Raw genomic sequence first — 18,650 nt, forward strand, 5'->3', positions numbered from 1 at the left:
GATGCAGAAAATAGATAATGTACATGTAACAGAGCAAGTACTGTGGAAGCAGAAATACAGTGTTCTAGCCCAATGTGGGTGTCACGGGAGACATCTAGAAGGAGCTGATGTCTTAAAGGATGAGAAAAACTTAGAAAATGTGAAATAGTTGCAAACAATGAAGGATCAGTCCTTATAATTTATACGGGCTATAAATTCAGTCTTCCAAATATAGACTGACTATTCAGGGAAAAAGGAGATGAAAATAGTTATATAATTTGCAGTATTTACTATTAGATTTTTAAGACTTTATATATAAAAAAATGATTTTAGTGGCTATTGACCAAATTACCTTGGTAGAATGGTGTAAGACTTTCCTGGGAAATGGTATTTTAATCCATTGGTGGTAGAGTTCTCTTTCATTTTCCAGCTTCTTAATGAATTGAGTATTGCAGTATTGCAGTCTCAGAGTTTTCCTTGAGTTTGTTCAGGTTTTCTCTTTCTTTTATTTATATACTTCTTCCTTCTATATTTGAAATGGGAGTCAGGGAAAAAGGGATAAAACTTTGGTAACAACGATAAAAGGCGATTACAAAACAGAAAAAGAAAGCAAAGCATTATGAAAAAAAAATATGTGCTAGAAATAAAGAAAGGATTCCCAGAAATATATTCTATCCACTCTGGGAGAAAGAAAAGAGCAAATGACTAAATTGGTTAAAAGTATCAGAACCATAGAAAGTTAGTTTCTTCCTTCCTTCCTTCCTTCCTTCCTTCCTTCCTTCCTTCCTTCCTTCCTTCCTTCCTTTCTTTCTTTCTTTCTTTCTTTCTTTCTTTCTTTCTTTCTTTCTTTCTTTCTTCTTCGGGCCACACCCATGGCATATGGAGGTTCCCAGGCTTGGGGTCTAATCAGATCTGTAGCTTCCGGCCTACGCCAGAGCCACAGCACAACACCAGATCTTAGCTGCATCTGCGACCTACACCACAGCTCATGGCAACACCAGATCCTTAACCCACTGAGCGAGGCCAGGAATCAAACCTGCAACGTCATGGTTCCTAGTTGGATTTGTTAACCACTGAACCAAGACGGGAACTCCCATTATGTTTCTTAATGGTGTGATAGCATAAAGTCAGCCATCTAGTCTTCTAGCTTAGTTCATGCAGCATTATCACATATCACAAGAAGCTATGTGCCTGGCTGTGCCACTTGCAGCAGTCGGCAAGTTCAGAAATGAGAACATAGCTTTTTGTTAAGTATTCAGTGGGAGAAATGAAGGGAGGGACCAGAATTGATTTCAGAGATCTAGAGTGGGTTGCTAATTTCTTTTTAGGTGAAGCTGTCTACAAAAATGCTTCCAATTTGTTTTTCTATCAGAATACAGTTGTGAAGATTGAAGGGTTGTCCTGTTTATCAACAGAAACTATGCTTTCCTCCCTTCTAGCCAAGATAATTGAGAGATTCTGATCCAGACCCCACAACTCCTCACCATCTAAAAAAGTAAATCTGTCTCTCGTGAACACACTGCAAAAAAGCTCTTTGCCCCATGTTACTGCTCACTTGGTTTTTGTGTAGAAAAACTGGGAGCTCCCTCAGGGAAAGGCCAAATTTCTCATGAAACAGCCGTGCAGCTATTCAGGTTCTAGTACCAAGTATCTTGAGGTGCTTCAACATTCTATTTGAATACATTTTGGGAGCAAAATGCAGGTCAGAAAATCTAGCAATGCCGCCATCCTTCAGAAGCAAGTTGTGATGACAAATGGAACTTCTGTGACTTTATAGGGTAGGATTTTACTCTGGTTGGTAAGGAAAAAAGTGCCAAACAGATTGTACAAGAGAAAAAGCTGCCAGTAAGTATCCAATGTAAATTAATTCCATAGTAACCATATCATGTTTGTGAAAAATAGAAATGAAGACTAAGAGCATTTTGTAAAATTTTAAACTTCTTTGGACTTACCAATGGGGCTTTCAGACTATCTACTTTTTTTTTTTTTCTTTTTTCTTTTCTTTTTTTTTTCTTCTTTTTTTTTTTTTTTTTTTTTAGGGCTGCATCTGTGGCATATGGAGGTTCCCAGGCTAGGGGCTGAATCAGAGCTGTAGCCACTGGCCTACACCACAGCCACAGCAACACCAGATCCTAGCCACATCTACGACCTACACCACAGCTCATGGGAATGCTGGATCCTTAACCCACTGAGTGATGCCAGGGATCGAACCTCCGTCCTCACGGGTGCTAGTCAGATTAGTTTCCGCTGAGCCATGCCAGGAACTCCTACTTTTTCTTTTTTTAAAGCAAGACCTTCTTGGAAACAAAGTCACTTCATCATGTGTGCACCGATTTTGGAGGCTTAATATATTAACATATTTGTTGTTTAATGTTTAATTCATTTATCATGTCTGTTAATTGAAGTGATAAAGGCTTAAATTCATATTAGCTAAATTAACAATGTCCTAAAGGTATTAGAACATTTCAGTTAAGTCTCACAAAAACCCTATGAGGTAGGTATTCTCCCCTTTTACAGGTGAGTAAAGCGAGGCCCAGAAACAAAAATGGCCTGGCTAAGACCGTAGAATTGATATTACTACTAGTTAATAGGGACAGAGAACATATTAGGTGTTCTTCAAAGGACACCACACTTATTAACTGATGTAGTAATAATCACCCCAACACTCCACTTTACAGCTGAGGACGTCATAGGGTGGTTAACTAACTAGCCCTGGCAGCGCAACAGCAGAACCAGAGAGGAAAGATTTGAACATAGGCAGTCTGACTCCAGAGCCCATGTGTTTAACCACGACCATGCTTCTATGACCTAACATGTATTGACCACACCAGCACATTTTTTTCTAGGACAATTGCTTAGCAATTAAGAACTCTATGACAGGAGTTCACTTGGAGCTCAGGGGGTTAAGGATCTGGTGTTATTCACTGCTGTGGCTGGAGTTCAATCCTTGGCCTAAGAACTTCCACGTGCCACTGTGCAGCCAAAAAAACAGAACACCTTGACAAGCAGGCATCAGTAGGACTGCCCCCCAGACAAGCCTTGGAACTAAGAGAAATCAGGCACATGTGTTTGGCCACAGATTGTGGAAATGAATGTTAAATATGGAGCAATAAAATTGGTAGATTGTCATGAGAACTTAGTGGACACTTAAAGGGAGAGGCCACCCACAAATCAGCAATATCATCCACCACTTGACAAATGAGGAAAATGAGGTTTAAGACAAGTAATAACTTGTCTGATGACACATGGGTAAATAAACTGGGAACCTTAAACACAGAAGCTGGAAAGATCATTCAATCTGCTTTGGTTTTCCTATGGTTAATTAATTAGATTTAAACAATGTATACATAAATGGCTATGCCAAGAAAAAATCAAAAAATTATGCAAGGCATGACATTCATCACTTAACTCTGAGACAAATTTTGACCTCCCAGTTAAATAATGAGTTTCAGAATGCTAACATGGACTGTTCATCTAAAAATCCTGCTTCAATTTGAAACGGGACTGCCACAAAGACCAGAGCTCACCATCCCATATAATTATATAGAGGTGGGCCCCTTGATGATAACATATTAAATGAAATTAGTAAAACTTTACTTAGTCTAATTAAAATTCTGAAGGTTAGATTTAACTTATCTAATTAAATCTAATATGCTGGGACAACACAGCTTACTTTAATAAGTAGTCAAGGACTTACCATATATATTGATTCTCAAGTTATTTATTTTTCTATTGGTTTAATAGTTAAGGTCTATTTTGAAAAGGATATTTGGAGCCTAAACTCCAAGCTTGAGCTAGGCCAAGTGTAAAGTTTAACTTTACCCATATATAAAACTGATCTATGTGTTCAAAAGTGATTTTTTTTATTTCAAGCCATTTCTTTCAGTTCATATGAATTAGTTGATATGAATTTGTAGGACATGTTATTTCCTTACTTTATTCTTCCTATTAGAGTCATCTTACCTTCCTTAATATTCCATGAGATTAAAATTAGGATCAACACTTTGTTGGTAACAAAAGGTAACTTTTATGGTAAGGAGTTATTTTTTCTCTAAACTCTGTTTGGGCATGCCATTGCTGGTTTGGAGAAAGGAGAAAAAGCTTGGTAAGTTGCAAATTTCTAATGCAAGAGAAGGACCCTAAAATGTTTTTGACTGCCTAGTGCAGGAGAGGCATAAATCCCCAAGAGTTAGCTACTCTACCCATTTCTACTTTTAGTGAAAATAGAACTCAGTAACAAAATGGTAAATTTGGCAAATCTAGGGGAAATTATATATATAGCTGCCTTAGCGATGTGTTTATAACTATGCAAACGTCTTAAACATATAAGAAAATTATGGACTAAAAACTGTTGAGACCATATATAGGGGTAATTGATCTAATCAGAGGTCAGGGAAGGTTTCAGTTTAGAAGTCAAAGGTGAGTGGCTATTTGAGGAAAGAGTTAATTTGGGATTTGTGGGGAATGACAGAAATGTTCTAGACAGATGGTACAGAATGATCAAAAGTTCAAATACAGAATGGTCCAAGGTAAATTCACGAAACTAAAATCCCATGAGGATGTAGCTCGGAGGGCATAGAGAGGTGGATTCAGGTTAGATCCTGCTGAGTCTTATAATACCTTTTGTTCTTTATCCTAAGAGAAATGAGGATCCATTGAAATGTTTTTAAAATGGAAATGTTACAATTAATTTTCTATTGCAAAATGAAAATCTCAGAGACTGAACTAGAGAGGGAAAAACTCAATGGCGAGACAAAGTTAGGGACAGTTAGGGGAAATCCTAGCATGAGACAATGGAATGAAGCCTGAGTGGTGGCAGTAGTGATGGAGAGAAGTGAATGCACTACAGATAGATTTTGCAAGTAATAGAACTGGGAGGTTTGGGTGTGAGAGGGAGAGAGTTAAAGCAGATTGTCAGTGATGACATCTAGGTTTACAGCATGTGCATGGACATGGATCATGGTGCAGTATTGGAAGAGGACTTTGGAGGCACGTGTTTTATTTTAACAATGGTAAATCTGAGGTACTTTTGTGACATAGAACTGGAAGACATAAAGTTGGACTAGGATAAACTTGTGGAGTTCAGAGGAGCATTCTGGGCTTAAGATAAGAATCTGTAAATAATTTGCATCTAGGGGATAGCTGATTCTCTGAGCTGGCATGATATTATAAGGGAAGAAAAGAGAAAGTAGAGAGAAATCCTTGGCCAAATCCTTAAGGAAATCCGCAATTGAATAGCTGGGTAGCAGATAATAAATCCTGCTAAGGAATTAAAGTTAACATGGTGAGAGATATAAGTAGAAAACCAGGAGAGTTGGATACAGAGAAAGAACTGAGTATGTTTCATGGAGGATCTTAGGAACACTCATATTCTGATAAAAGATCAAGTAAGAAGAGCGTTAAAAACTCTCCTTTTGATGCCATACTGAGGACCCAGATAAGGAAGTGAGGTGGGCAGATGAGGCAGGAACTAGAGCACAGGTTACTGGGACGTGAATGGAAGGGAAAGACATGGAGAACAGCAGGAACACAAAGTTCTTCTCAAAGCAGGGCGGTAATGGGGTTGGGGAGAGAGAAAGTGATGACTGGAGTCGGATGTGGTTTGTTCGTCCTTCCAAAGATTGAAAGCTATCCAATGAGGATAAAGAAGTTGAGCTATATGGTAGGAAAGGTGTGTGGCATATGGTAAACTTCCTCAGAGACTGAGATGTGGGACTCAGTTCAAGAAAAGGTGATTTGGAGCCAGCCCTTCAACTGTACTGATAGGAAGGGTTATGGTTTGCATATATAGGTAGGCTTGAGTTTGTTAGAGGATGTGGGAATTCTTGTCTGAATGCTTTTGTTTCCTTTGTCTGCAAGAGTTAAGGCCATCTTCTCATGGGGAGGCATGGCCATCCATGGTTTAAGGCCAGAGGAGAAAGTCTGAACAACTTATTGTTGAGATTTCAAGGATTAGGTAACTGGAGAAGTTATGGTCAGATTGCCAGTGTTGAAGATTTATTTGAGTTTGCTGAATATGAACTTCTGGCATCCTGCTACCCTGAGCATTATTTCTCAAGTTGCATTCAGTTCCTTGGGTTCAGGCACAGAGAAAGGCAGTCGTAGATTTCAGCTAAGGAAGAGTGGAGGATGTGGGTTTTACAAAAAAATTCAAGGAACTGAGAGCCCTGGGTGGTGTATGGGCCACCCCTCTAAAGGTTGAAATCACCCAAAATTATGGCTGGGTTTGGAGGGAAAAAAAGACCATTAGCCCTGGGGAAAAAAAAAAAAAGAAACTTCCTTAAAAGGAGATTCTGAAGAGGCTGGTAGATGGCAAAAATCCATAAGGGAAGACCACAACTTCACTGAATTGTTACTCAGCTATGAGCTTCCAAAAAGAGGGGCTTATTTTGTTTTTTAGCAAAAGGATGGAAGAAAAAAATGCCTGTAAGAAACAATAGCAACCCAGGAAAGAAACCTCAGACCCTAAACCTGAGATTCACAGGCAGAGAAGGAGGTGTGAATAAACAGCCACCGCAGGAGAAGTCTGTAAGGGAAGGAGTGTCTTCAGGGGAAAGCAAGGCATCCGGAAGGACAAAGGTGCAGATATTTACAAAGTCAACAAAGAATACAACTGTAATGTATGGATTGAGACCCAGGAGCCCCATATCCGCAACACCCCATTTCTTCCAGTGTGTGAGAGCTGCCTTGAAGCAGGCTCCCCTTTAAGTGTTGCAGATGAATGCTTGAGAGATCAGTGAGGGGAGAAGGTTATGGATACCAAGCTGCACTGTTAATTAATTGTTATGGGGGAGGCTGTTCAATTCTTATCTGAGCCACAAATGAAATGAATAGTTGGGAAGTGCTGCAGAAGAAAGAACAGATTCTTTTCTTGTATATGAGAGTGGCAGCTAAAAGTATGAAAGCACCAGAAAAATTAAGAGAATTCATCAGCTTAACCTTGATTTACAAGATTCTGAACGAGGACAATGGGAGCTCTCTGATCATGTGCAGGATCATTACTTTAGGCAAAGAGAAGCTGTCCTGACTTTGTGCAATTGGTAGTGAAAAGCAAGAGGTTCCTGACAAGTGTGTTCATCATGTCCATCTGCAGTGTGATTTTGTACGCTAGGTTGCTGCCCCTGTCATTCCTCTCCATGCTCATTTAACATGATGGACTTGTTTGGCAAATCCGTCAGGTGGTGGGAGGACAGAAGAGGAGGAAGCTTACCCTGGATCATAAAATAAAAGATATTGGCCTCTCACACACTCCAGCTCTTCCCTCTCCTTATCCTCCATGAGCATCGTGGTTATTTATAGGAAAGAAAATGAATGGCTAAGTAGTGTGATCCTGGGAGTCTGTTGATGAGTTGCTCAGAGCACCGTGGAAAGAGGGTTCTGCTATAGACTTGTCAGATTTGACTCGAATTCTCAATCAAGAAGGAAAAAAGGTTTAATGAGTCCTATAATCTTGGGGAATTTCATTGTGTCCTACTGTATCTGTGTTCAGACATATCCTTGCCACCATGGTGGTTAGCACTAGCCAGTAGCAGCCGGCGTTTCTTATGTGCTATGTGACACTGTGCTAAGTACTTTGTGTTCTTTGGTTTTATTTCCCCAGAATAATACCAGTACTATTTACTCTCATGTTTCAGAATATGCCACTGAGATTCAGTGATGTGAGATGATCAGCCCAGACCACACAGCTCATTAGTGGCAAAACCCAAATTTTGGGCCAGATATATCTCTCAATGCCATATCCTTTTCCATGGATAGCACTCTCGCTCAGCATTGCCCAACAAACGTAATGAGAGCCACATGTGAAATATTACACTTTCTAGCAGCTACAGTAAAAAGTACAAAGAAAGGGATGTAATTAATTTTAATTACATACTTTGTGAAACCCAGTATATCCAGAATATTATCATTTTAACATGTGATCACTATTAAAATATATTGCTAATATACTTTACATTTTTTTTCCCCACTACGGTTTTGAAATCCAGTTTCTTACAGGTAGAGCACATAAAAGTTTAGGCTAGCTACCTTTTAAACGCTCGATAGCCACAAGGGACTAGTGGCTACCATATTCTATGGTGCTGCCCCAGACTCTGTTTATGGAAACAGAATTTTTTTTTCTTTTTTTTCTTTTGAAGGCCACACTTGCAGCACATGGAGGTTTCCAGGATAGGGGTCCAATCAGAGCTGTAGCTGCTGGCTACACCACAGCCACAGCAAATTGAGATCCGAGCTGTATCTGCAACCTACACCACAGCTCATGGCAACACCAAATCCTTAACCCACTGAGCGAGGCCAGGGATCAAACCCACAACCTCATGGTTCCTAGTCGGATTTATTTCCGCTGCGCCAAGACGGGAACTCTGAAACAGAATTCTTTTTTTTATGTTTAATTTTATTTTTTTATTACTCAATGAATTTATTACATTTATAGTTGTACAGTGATCATCACAATCCAACTTTAAAGAATTTCCATTCCACAACTCCAACACATCCCCCCACCCCCCGAAGTGTCTCCTTTGGAAGCCATATGATTTTCAAAGTCTGTGAGTCAGTATCTGTTCTGCAAAGAAGTTCAGTCTATCCTTTTTTCAGATTCCACATGTCAGTGAAAGCATTTGAAATTGGTGTCTCATTGTATGATGACTTCACTTAGCATGATAATTTCTAGGTCCATCTATGTTGCTAAAAATGCCAGTATTTCATTTATTTTAATGGCTGAGTAATAGTCCATTGTGTATATGTACCACAACTTCTTGATCCACTCCTGTCGATGGACATTTAGGTTGTTTCCATGTCTTGGCTATTGAAAATAGTGCTGCAATGAACACTGGAGTACATGTGTCTTTTCGAGTCATGGTTTTCTCTGGATAGATGCCTAGGAGTGGGATTGCTGGATCAAATGATAGTTCTATTTTTAGTTTTCTGAGGAATCTCCATACTATTTTCCACAGTGGTTGCACCAATTTACAATCCCACCAACAGTATGAGAGGGTTCCTTTTTCTCCACACCCTCTCCAGCACTTATTGTTTGTAGACTTTTTGACAATGGCCATTCTGGCTGGTGTATGGTAGTACCTCATAGCAGTTTTGATTTGCATTTCTCTAATAATGAGTGATATTGAATATCTTTTAATGTGTTTTTTGGTCATCTGTATGTCTTCTTTAGAGAACTGTCTGCCCATTTTTTGATGGGGTTGTTTGTTTTTTTGGTATGGAGCTGCAGAAAGTATTTATAAATTTTGGAGATTAATCCCTTGTCAGTCGATTCATTTGCAAATATGTTCTCCCATTCTGTGGGTTGGCTTTTCATTTTGTTTAGGGTTTCCTTTGCTGTGCAGAAACTCTTAAGTTTAATTACATCCCATTCATGTATTTTTGTTTTTACCTTCATTACTCTAAGAGGTGGATCTGAGAAGATGTTGCTGTTGTTTATGTTAGAGAGTGTTTAGCCTGTGTTTTCCTCTAAGAGTTTGATAGTGTCTGGTCTTCTATCTAGGTCTTGAATCCATTTGGAGTTTATTTTTGTGTATGGTGTTAGGGAGTGTTCTCATTTCATTCTTTTCCATGTGGCTGTCCAGTTTTCCCAGCACCACTTACTGAACAGGCTGTCTTTTTTCCATTGTATATCCTTGCCTCCTTTGTCATAGATGAGTTGGCTGTAGGTGTGTGGGTTTAATTCTGGGCTTTCTATCCTGTTCCACTGATCTTTGTGCCAGTACCATGCAGGTTTGATGACTGTTGCTTTGTCATATACTCTGAAGTCTGGGAGCCTGATTCCTCCAGCTCCGTTTTTCTTTTTCAGGATGTCTTTGGCTATTCTGGGTCTGTTGTGCTTCCAAAAAAACTTTAAAATATTTTGTTTGAGTTCTGTGAAAAATGTCCTTGGTAATTTGATAGGGATTGCATTGAATCTATAGATTGCCTTAAGTAGTATAGTCATTTTGATAATATTGACTCTTCTAATCCAAGAGCATGGTATATCTTTCCATCTATTTGTGTCATCTTTTATTTCTTTCATCGGTGTCTTATAGTTTCCAGAGTACAGGTCTTTTGTCTCTTTAGGTATGTTTACTCCTTGGTATTTTATTCTTGTGGATGTAATGGTAAATGGGATTGCTTCCCTAATTTCCTTTTCTGCCCTTTCATTGTTAGTGTATAGAAATGCCGTCGATTTCTGTGTATTGATTTTGTATCCTGTGACTTTTCCAAATTCGTGGATGAGCTCTAACAATTTTCTGGTAGAGTCTTTAGGATTCTCTAGGTACAGTATCATGTCATCTGCAAGTAGTGATAGTTTTACTTTTTCCTTTCCAATTTGGATTCCTTTTATTTCTTTTTTTTTTTTTTTTTTTTTTTTTTATTTTCCCACTGTACAGCAAGGGGGTCAGGTTATCCTTACATGTATACATTACAATTACATTTTTTCCCCCACCCTTTCTTCTGTTGCAACATGAGTATCTAGACATAGTTCTCAATGCTATTCAGCAGGATCTCCTTGTAAATCTATTCTAAGTTGTGTCTGATAAGCCCAAGCTCCCGATCCCTCCCACTCCCCCCCCCCATCAGGCAACCACAAGTCTCTTCTCCAAGTCCATGATTTTCTTTTCTGAGGAGATGTTCATTTGTGCTGGATATTAGATTCCAGTTATAAGTGATATCATATGGTATTTGTCTTTGTCTTTCTCCTTTTATTTCTTTACTTCTCTGATTGCTGTGACTAGGACTTCCAAAACTATGTTGAATAGTAGTGGTTGAGAGTGGACATCCTTGTCTTGTTCCTGATCTCAGCGGGAATTCTTTCAGCTTTTCACCATTGAGAATGATGTTAGCCATGGGTTTGTCATATATGGCCTTTGGATTATATTGAGGTAGTTTCCCTCTATGCCAATTTTCTGAAGAGTTTTTATCAGAAATGGGTGTTGGATTTTGTCAAAGGCTTTTTCTGTGTCTATTGAGAGGATCATATGGTTTTTTTCTTCAGTTTGTTAATGTGGTGTATCACACTGATGGATTTGCGTATATTGAACAATCCTTGCATCCCTGGGATAAATCCCACTTGATCGTGATGTACAATCTTTTTAATGTATTGTTGGATTTGGTTTGCTAGTATTTTCCTGAGAACCTTTGCATCGATGTTCACCAGTGAAACTGGCTTGTAGTTTTATTTTTTTGTGGTATCTGTTTTTGGCAGCAGGGTGATGATGGCTTCATTGAATGACTTTGGGAGTATCCCTTCCTCTGCAATTTTGTTTGATATTGTTTCAGAAGGATAGGTGTTACCTCTTCTCTAAATGTTTGATAGAATTCGACTGTGAAGCCATCTGGTCCTGGACTTTTGTTTGTTGGAAGTTTTTTAATCACAGTTTCAATTTCAGTTCTTGTGATTGGTCCTTTCATCTTTTCTATTTCATCTTGGTTTAGTCTTGGAAGATTGTACTTTTCTAAGAATTTGTCCATTTCTTCTAGTTTTTCCATTTTATTGGCATATAGTTGCACATAGTAGTCTCTCATGATCCTTTGTATTTCTGTGATGTCCATTGTTACTTCTCCTTTTTCATTTCTAATTTTATTAATTTGAGTCCTCTCTCTTTTTTGCTTGATAAGTCTGGCTAAGGGTTTATCAATTTTGTTGATCTTTTCAAAAACCAGTTTTTTGTTTCATTGATCTTTTCTATGGTTTTCTTCGTTTCTATTTCATTGATTTCTGCTTTGATCTTTATGATTTCTTTCCTTCTGCTAAATTTAAGTCTTTTCTGTTCTTCTCTCTCTAGCTGCTTTAGATGTAAAGTTAGCTTGTTTATTTGAGCTTTTTCTTGTTTCCTGAAGTGGGCTTGTATTGCTATAAACCTTCCTCTTAGAACAGCTTTTGCTGCATCCCATAGGTTTTGTAGTGTCGGATCTTTGTTGTCATTTGCTTCTAGGTATTTTTTAATTTCCTCTTTGATTTCTTCAGTGATTCATTGGTTGTTTAGTAGCATGTTCTTTAGTCTCCACGTGTTTGTGTTTTTTGCAGTTTTTTTCTTGTTGTTGATTTCTAGTCATATAGCATTGTGGTCGGAAAATATGCTTGATATGATTTCAATTTTCTTAAAGTTACCGAGGTTTGATTTGTAGCCCAGGATGTGATCAATCTTAGAGATTGTTCCATGTGCACTTGAGGAGAATGTGTATTCTATTGCTTTTGGATGGAATGTCCTAAAATATCTATGAAGTCCATTTGCTTCATAGATGCTTCATTCCGTGCCTGTGTTTCCTTATTGATTTTCTGTCTGGATGCTCTGTCCATTGCTGTAACTGTGGTGTTAAAGTCCCCCACTGTTATTATGTTACTGTCTATTTGTCCTTTTAAGGTTGTTAGCACTTGCCTTATATGTTGGGTGCATAGATATTTAAAATTGTTATATCTTCTTCTTGGATTGATCCTTTGATCATTATGTAGTGACCTTCCTTGTCTCTTAAAATATTCTTCACTTTAAAGTCTATTTAGTCTGTTATGAGTATTGCTACTCCAGCTTTCTTTCGATTCCTGTTTGCATGGAATATTTTCTTCTGTCCTGTCACTCAATTTGTATGTGTCAGTAGAAGTGAAGTGGGTCTCATGAAGACAGCATATATATGGGTCTTGTTTTTGTATCCATTCAGCCAGTCTATGTCTTTTGGTTGGAGTGTTTAGTCCATTAACATTTAAGATAATTATTGATATGTATGTTCTTATTGCCATTTTATTAATTGCTTTGGATTTGTTTTTGTTGCTCTTTTTTCTTCCCTTCTTCTCTTGTTCTCTCCTCTTTTGGTTTGATGACTATCTTTAGTGTTGTATTTGCATTGATTTTTCTTATTTGTTTGTGTATCAATTGTAGATTTTTGGTTTGCAGTTATTCTGAAGTTTTTATATAAGAGTCTATATGTATATGAGATTGTTTTCTTTATCACAAATTTTTTGCTGAGTTTATTGTAGGTTTTGCCTTAAGATGAGTGCAAAGAAGCCTTCCTGTTTGTACTGTTGGTCTCTGTAATATAATGTGATAGAAGTTTGAGAGTGCATATCCTGTTCTCATCCCTTTCCTGAGTTTCCCCTTCTCTTCTAAAAGGTGTGTGTGTGTGTGTTTTCATTTCCACAACATGTATGGAGTCTTGTAAAAAGTGCTTTATGACACATCGTAAATAAAACAAAAGAAGACTCTTGCCATCTTAGCATTTTAACTTGAGCGATTATTCAGTCTCTGTGGAGCTGGCTTTTCACCTGTTCCTCCTCCTTAAGGATTTTTGAGAGGGCAAAATGAGATTATCCATTTGCTATAATACCTGAAAAACAGGAAGTGATTAACATGTTAGCTGTTATTATACTCTTATGTTCAAAGTTCTTGTATAGAACATTGATTACTACCAAAAATAAGTGTGAGTCAAGTCCCTAACTATAAATAGAAGAGTAGAGTACACTATAGGAAGTTACAGAACAACTTTACAAATAACCCATATCTATTTGGGGACAGGTACCTTTATACATACATTCTAGTTGATCATTCTCAACATGAGGACTTGCTTACTTCTATCTCTTCCCCTAGATGTATATTTTGAAATTGATTTTGAAAGCCCTTAGGTAGTAACTCTCTCCAAATTTCTGCAGGACTTACCTTAAGGTTTGCAATTTTATGGGTAGAAAGAGAAACTTTTACATCTTTATATAATTGTGTGATTATGAGTAATGTTTATACTTTTTTCTCTACCCAAATAAAAAAGTATTTTAGGGGTGATAAAATCATCATCATCACTGCACAGGCATTTGTATAAGCTTAGGGTAATTTTTATTACCCATTTTTTAAAAAAAGTCATTTTATAAATTATGTCATAGAAAATACTTGGTTCAGCATCCTGTGGTGGTAGATTTCAATATACCAGCTTTGTATGTGTCCAGCACCAGGGTACTAACAAACTATTTCCACTCTGTTTATGATATCTAATAAAGGGCAGCCAACCATGCTGATATTACCATACAAGATCATTGAATTCACACATAAATGTCTACCCATGTTGTTTTTAAAATTGAACAAACAGGTGGTTATTTATCATTGATGGACAAGTCACTGCATATCCCTAATTTGCCTTTAGTCTCAATCACTGGTCTGCAGAAGATTTAAAGATATACTCACTTTTTTCCCTCTGAACTAATCTTAGTTTTATCTATCCATTCTTATGCAGAGGTTACTACATAATAATTGTGCCTTTGAAGAAATCTCGTGGGAAATTTATCAAGCCATGGGAGAGTCCAGATGAAATGGAATTAGATGAGGTAACTATGTGTTTGGGGCTGTGTCTTTTATTAGTTATTTTTTAAAAGAAAGAATTCCTCTCTATGGAGATCTTTCAGCATCTAATCCAGGTGCTGACTTCTACATGGCTGGCAGGTCAGCTGGCCAGTTGGATGGTTCAGTGCTGTGAGCGTGTTAACCTCCAGGGATCCCAACAAAGGGCCTTTTGCTTTAATTAAAAGACATTAAGCTGCTCTAAAGCTTATAACCTATCTAATCTTTGTTGGCTTTAATATTTTGCCCCTTGCCCCTTGTAAAACATAATGCAGAGGTGTGGAAGGAGAAGGGAATTGTCAGCAAAGACTTAATCACCATTGTTCTGATTTTCAAAGGCCCACTTCATTAGTGCAATGGTAGCTGAGTCTGTTAACAAAAGCTAAGTTGCAATTTGCACCAGAGTTTAACAGAACCTACTGTGTGTTCTTGACCAGTGTCGCACAGAGTTCTGCTGATTAGCATATATTTGCTTTATTCTGTATTTTGTAGAATTTCAAAATAAGAATAAAAAAATCAGTGTCACTTCAGGAGCAAACAACACAAATCACAGAATTTTGACTGAGCACAAAAGAAGGTACACACACAAAAAAAAATAGAGCAAATACTAAATAATATGATTTTAATTTCTAAAATGTAGTAAATGCATTGGCACCCTCTTTTTGTGAAAATAATTTTTTAAGTTAATGCATAAAACAGGACCTAATTTTTACATACTGCTACTTGGAGGAGAAAGCTGTGATCAGAAGTGTTAAGCAAGATCCCCAGAGCACCACAGTGAGTTAATGGCTAGGGTTCACATTTTGGAATACTGTGCAGGAGAGACTTTACGATTTTAACACAATTCCAGTTTGAAACAGTTTAGGAGTCAAATTAAAAAGCCTCCATTAGGGAAAATATGAGATTTTTATGTATTTACATGTTCAGTCTCTTATACCCAGCCTGTTTTTTTTTAGGTATTTTTTCCCCCTCAAATTAGTGCAGAGCAAGGAGAAGCATAAATTCCCTATCTGCACTAGAGGAAAGTGATGTTTATTTCATACATGTCTGCACTAAGAAGACTGATCTTGAGAGATAAGGCCTGTTAGCTTCTTCTGGCAGACAAATGTCATCCCTGGAAGTACGGTTCATCAGCACCCAATTCATTTATCTGAGTTAAACTTGATCAAGTTCAGAAGGAGAGATGAGTTCAAGGTTAGGACTCTGCTTTTGTGTCCCTGTTTAGTGATTAGATGAGCACTGAAGGAATATGAAATGAGACACATTTCAGTTAATCTTGTCAAGTAATCTATGTTATAAATTTTATTTTTTATCTGCTGATAATAAAGGAACAAAATCATTCTTTATGGTGTCAGAGGAGTCCATCTGAATATGCAAGTTGATGAGCTGTTCTATAAACATTTTAAAACAAGGCATGTTTTACTTGCAACTGACTAATCAGCTCTTTCTGACATATTCTTTATTATTTTAATCAGTTCTCAGCTGAAATACAGAATTCAGTTGGAGTTGGATTTAAAATGCAAAAGCAACTTATGAAATCTATAAATCTTTCCACCTATTAAGAAAAAAGTTCTCAAGGAATTAAGATTCAAGCCAAAAATGACATCAAATACTTAAAAAAAAAGTTTTCCTTAGAAGTAGAGCCATTTGGTAGTAAGTTATAGGAAGCTGATTTTCTTTTACAGCCAGGTTTTAACCTCCAAAATGCACAGCAATGCTAATGGATTAAAGTGTAGAGCTATGTGACATTGAACTTTCTTGCAATTAAATTCTAAGGGTCTGTGCTGCTGATTCCCATAACAAAGGGTCATTTTAATCATTTCACAAGTTGTGGTGCATTAATCTGTATAATAGTTTGATAAAGAACATTTATTAATTCAAAAATTTGGGTCAGGATGGGTTGTTTCCCACTTTTCTTACAGATATAATTGAGACCACATTGTAGAATTAATGGTGGAAGAAATAAGATATGCATTGACTGGAAAATGAAAATTATTTCTGATAAAAAACTAAAGCCCTTGATATATCTTCTGGAATCACCTCCAATTCATCTTAGAACTATTGTGGAGGGGAACAAATGAAAGTAGGCTCTAGTCTCACTTTGTGCTTACTCATCCAATTTCTGATCCCTATAGACAGGTTTTTTTTTTTTTTTCTTTTCCTACCATGGATGATAAAAGCATTGTAATAATTTTATCTATGGCTTAGTACTGCCAGGTTTGACAAAGCAGTGTTCCTCTCTTAAATGTATTTGACCAAGTGATTTTTTAGAAAGACCTATAATTCAAATTGTTGAAGCCACATCATCAAATAGAATGGTGGCCTAAGGGGATTTACACATGTATGTCTCACATCTAGGCCCATAAAAAACAAAAAAAGGGATTTATGTTGTGGCTCAGTGGTTAATGAACCCAACTAGTATCCGTGAGGATGGAGGTTCGATCCCTGGCATTACTCAGTGGGTTAAGGATCTGGCATTGCCATAAGCTGTGGTGTAGTTCGCAGATGCAGCTCAGATCTAGTGTAGCTGTGGCTGTGGTGTAGGCCAGCAACTGCTTCTCTGATGTGACCCCTAGCCTGGGAACATCCATATGCTTTGTTGCAGCCCTAAAAAGACACCAAAAAAAGGGGGGGAGTGGGGGCGGGGGGAGAGGCTTTCTAAACAGTGTCATGCTCCGTATTATCTTTGAGCTCACCTATCTTTTGTCTGGGGATAATCTTCCCATAATAAATTCATGGAACTGGAACTCATAGTTGTCAAGGTCAGACTCAGCAGAGCAGACATTCATAGTCAAAATGAATTTTGGACAAAATAACTCCTAAAATGTTAGTTATATTTAAAACTCCAGGCAGGTCTTACAATATGTCATAAGCTTTTCATTGCATAGTACTTCAAAGGCTTGCTGTAAAATAATGTGGTCATTTGTGGTTGTAACTTCATCATACTGGCTCACTTCAGTGTTGTCTAAGTACACTTGAGCCATTTAAAGTATAACACAGGAAGCATCCTACAGAGATTAGAGCAGGGTTGATGTCCCAGGTTTGACCTTAATGAATGGCAGTGCTGGATCTAAGGAACACCAAAACACTAAAATATTTTATTTTAAAGTACTTCCCTCTAAGTCTTCTAAAGAAACCCTCACAAAAGGTCCTCATAGAGATGACAGTGATATAGATGAATTATGACAGTTGCCTCCATCTGAAATATGAATAAAATCAAGGTAGGATTTGATCAGCGAAGTAGAAGGGACACAGTCACATAAACAACTGATGGTAAATGTTTCTGATTAACCAACTTCAAAATGCTTTTCAGCTCATATGCAGTGCATTGGTCCTTCTCAGAGTAATGGTCATTTACTACATATAAACTGTAACCTTTGTAAGGACTTTTCACATTAAATATTAAAAATTTACATTAGAATTTTTTAAAATACATGTTACTAGCATCCAGGAAAAAGAAATCTAAGTATGCATTTATCTGGGTTAATGAAAGCAGATGCACAAAAATTATATATTTAAGCAAAAACTGAGTTGGAACAATTAAGATTATTAATTTAGCCTAAATGTTGCATTTGTTTTGTTTTTTTGATATTATTCAGCCATTAAGTAAACAAAAATATGGTTGAAAAAATCTTACATATAGTTTTATTTTATTTCACCAATTGAGTCTAATATTGTCATTTTCTATTCTGCCCCAGTCTCTTCATTTATAAAATGGGGATAACAATACTCTATTTCATATGGTATTTATGAGGAGTAAATGAACCAAGCCATGTGTAGTCTCCTGAGAATCGTGTCTGGTACCTATTAAGTTCTTACTAAATATTATGTTAATATTAACTAAATATTGACTATCATCATTATGAGGAAACCTAAATTTGACAACAGAACTAAAAATCATTGCTGTTTCTGGACTTGCTTTTTTTACTACTCAAATAGTCCATAACTGATCAGTCTACCTGAATTTATCATCAGATGGTCCAAATATACTAAACAGATCTACAGTGGTTTTCATAAAATAAATTTTAATTGCATCGTAAACTCAAATTTAACAGAAAATTTTAGAACCTTATAAATTAAATATTCAAAAATAACATGGGCACAGATTATTTATGTAAACCAAAGGGTAATTTTTATATTTTTAGGATATGATTTTGACCAGCTGAGCACATTTACAACTCTGTGTTAAACAGACTAATTTACCGTCAGGTTCCTGATGTAGTGATTTGATGTTTGTCATATAAACAGCCTACAGCCATTATTATTACAGAAGCCTGGGCTTTATTGTGTCAGGGTCTCAGATACAGTCTTTTTTTAAATTTTTTATTAAAGTATAGTTGATTTACAATGTTCATTGTCTTTTTTATA

The 18,650-nt window shown here is 37.1% G+C and overlaps 1 protein-coding gene across 38 annotated transcripts in view; it reads left to right on the plus strand.

Annotated features, from left to right (window-relative positions):
* PTPRD (protein tyrosine phosphatase receptor type D) overlaps window positions 1-18,650 on the plus strand; it is a 529,409-nt gene that overhangs the window by 354,556 nt on the left and 156,203 nt on the right. For all 38 annotated transcript variants that reach the window (XR_014821805.1, XM_084985812.1, XM_084985865.1 and 35 more), the window contains one exon: window positions 14,179-14,269. Coding sequence is in view for 37 of the 38 variants with exons in the window: in XM_084985812.1 (XP_084841938.1) it covers window positions 14,179-14,269 (91 nt within the window). In the remaining variant the exon portion in view is untranslated. The remainder of the gene's footprint in view (window positions 1-14,178; window positions 14,270-18,650) is intronic.

This window comes from Sus scrofa, chromosome 1 (genome assembly GCF_054392235.1).
Source record: "Sus scrofa isolate SSC_HxYL_T2T_F1_AM1 chromosome 1, Sscrofa_HxYL_maternal_Yorkshire_Landrace_v2.0, whole genome shotgun sequence".
Lineage (NCBI taxonomy): Eukaryota > Metazoa > Chordata > Mammalia > Artiodactyla > Suidae > Sus > Sus scrofa.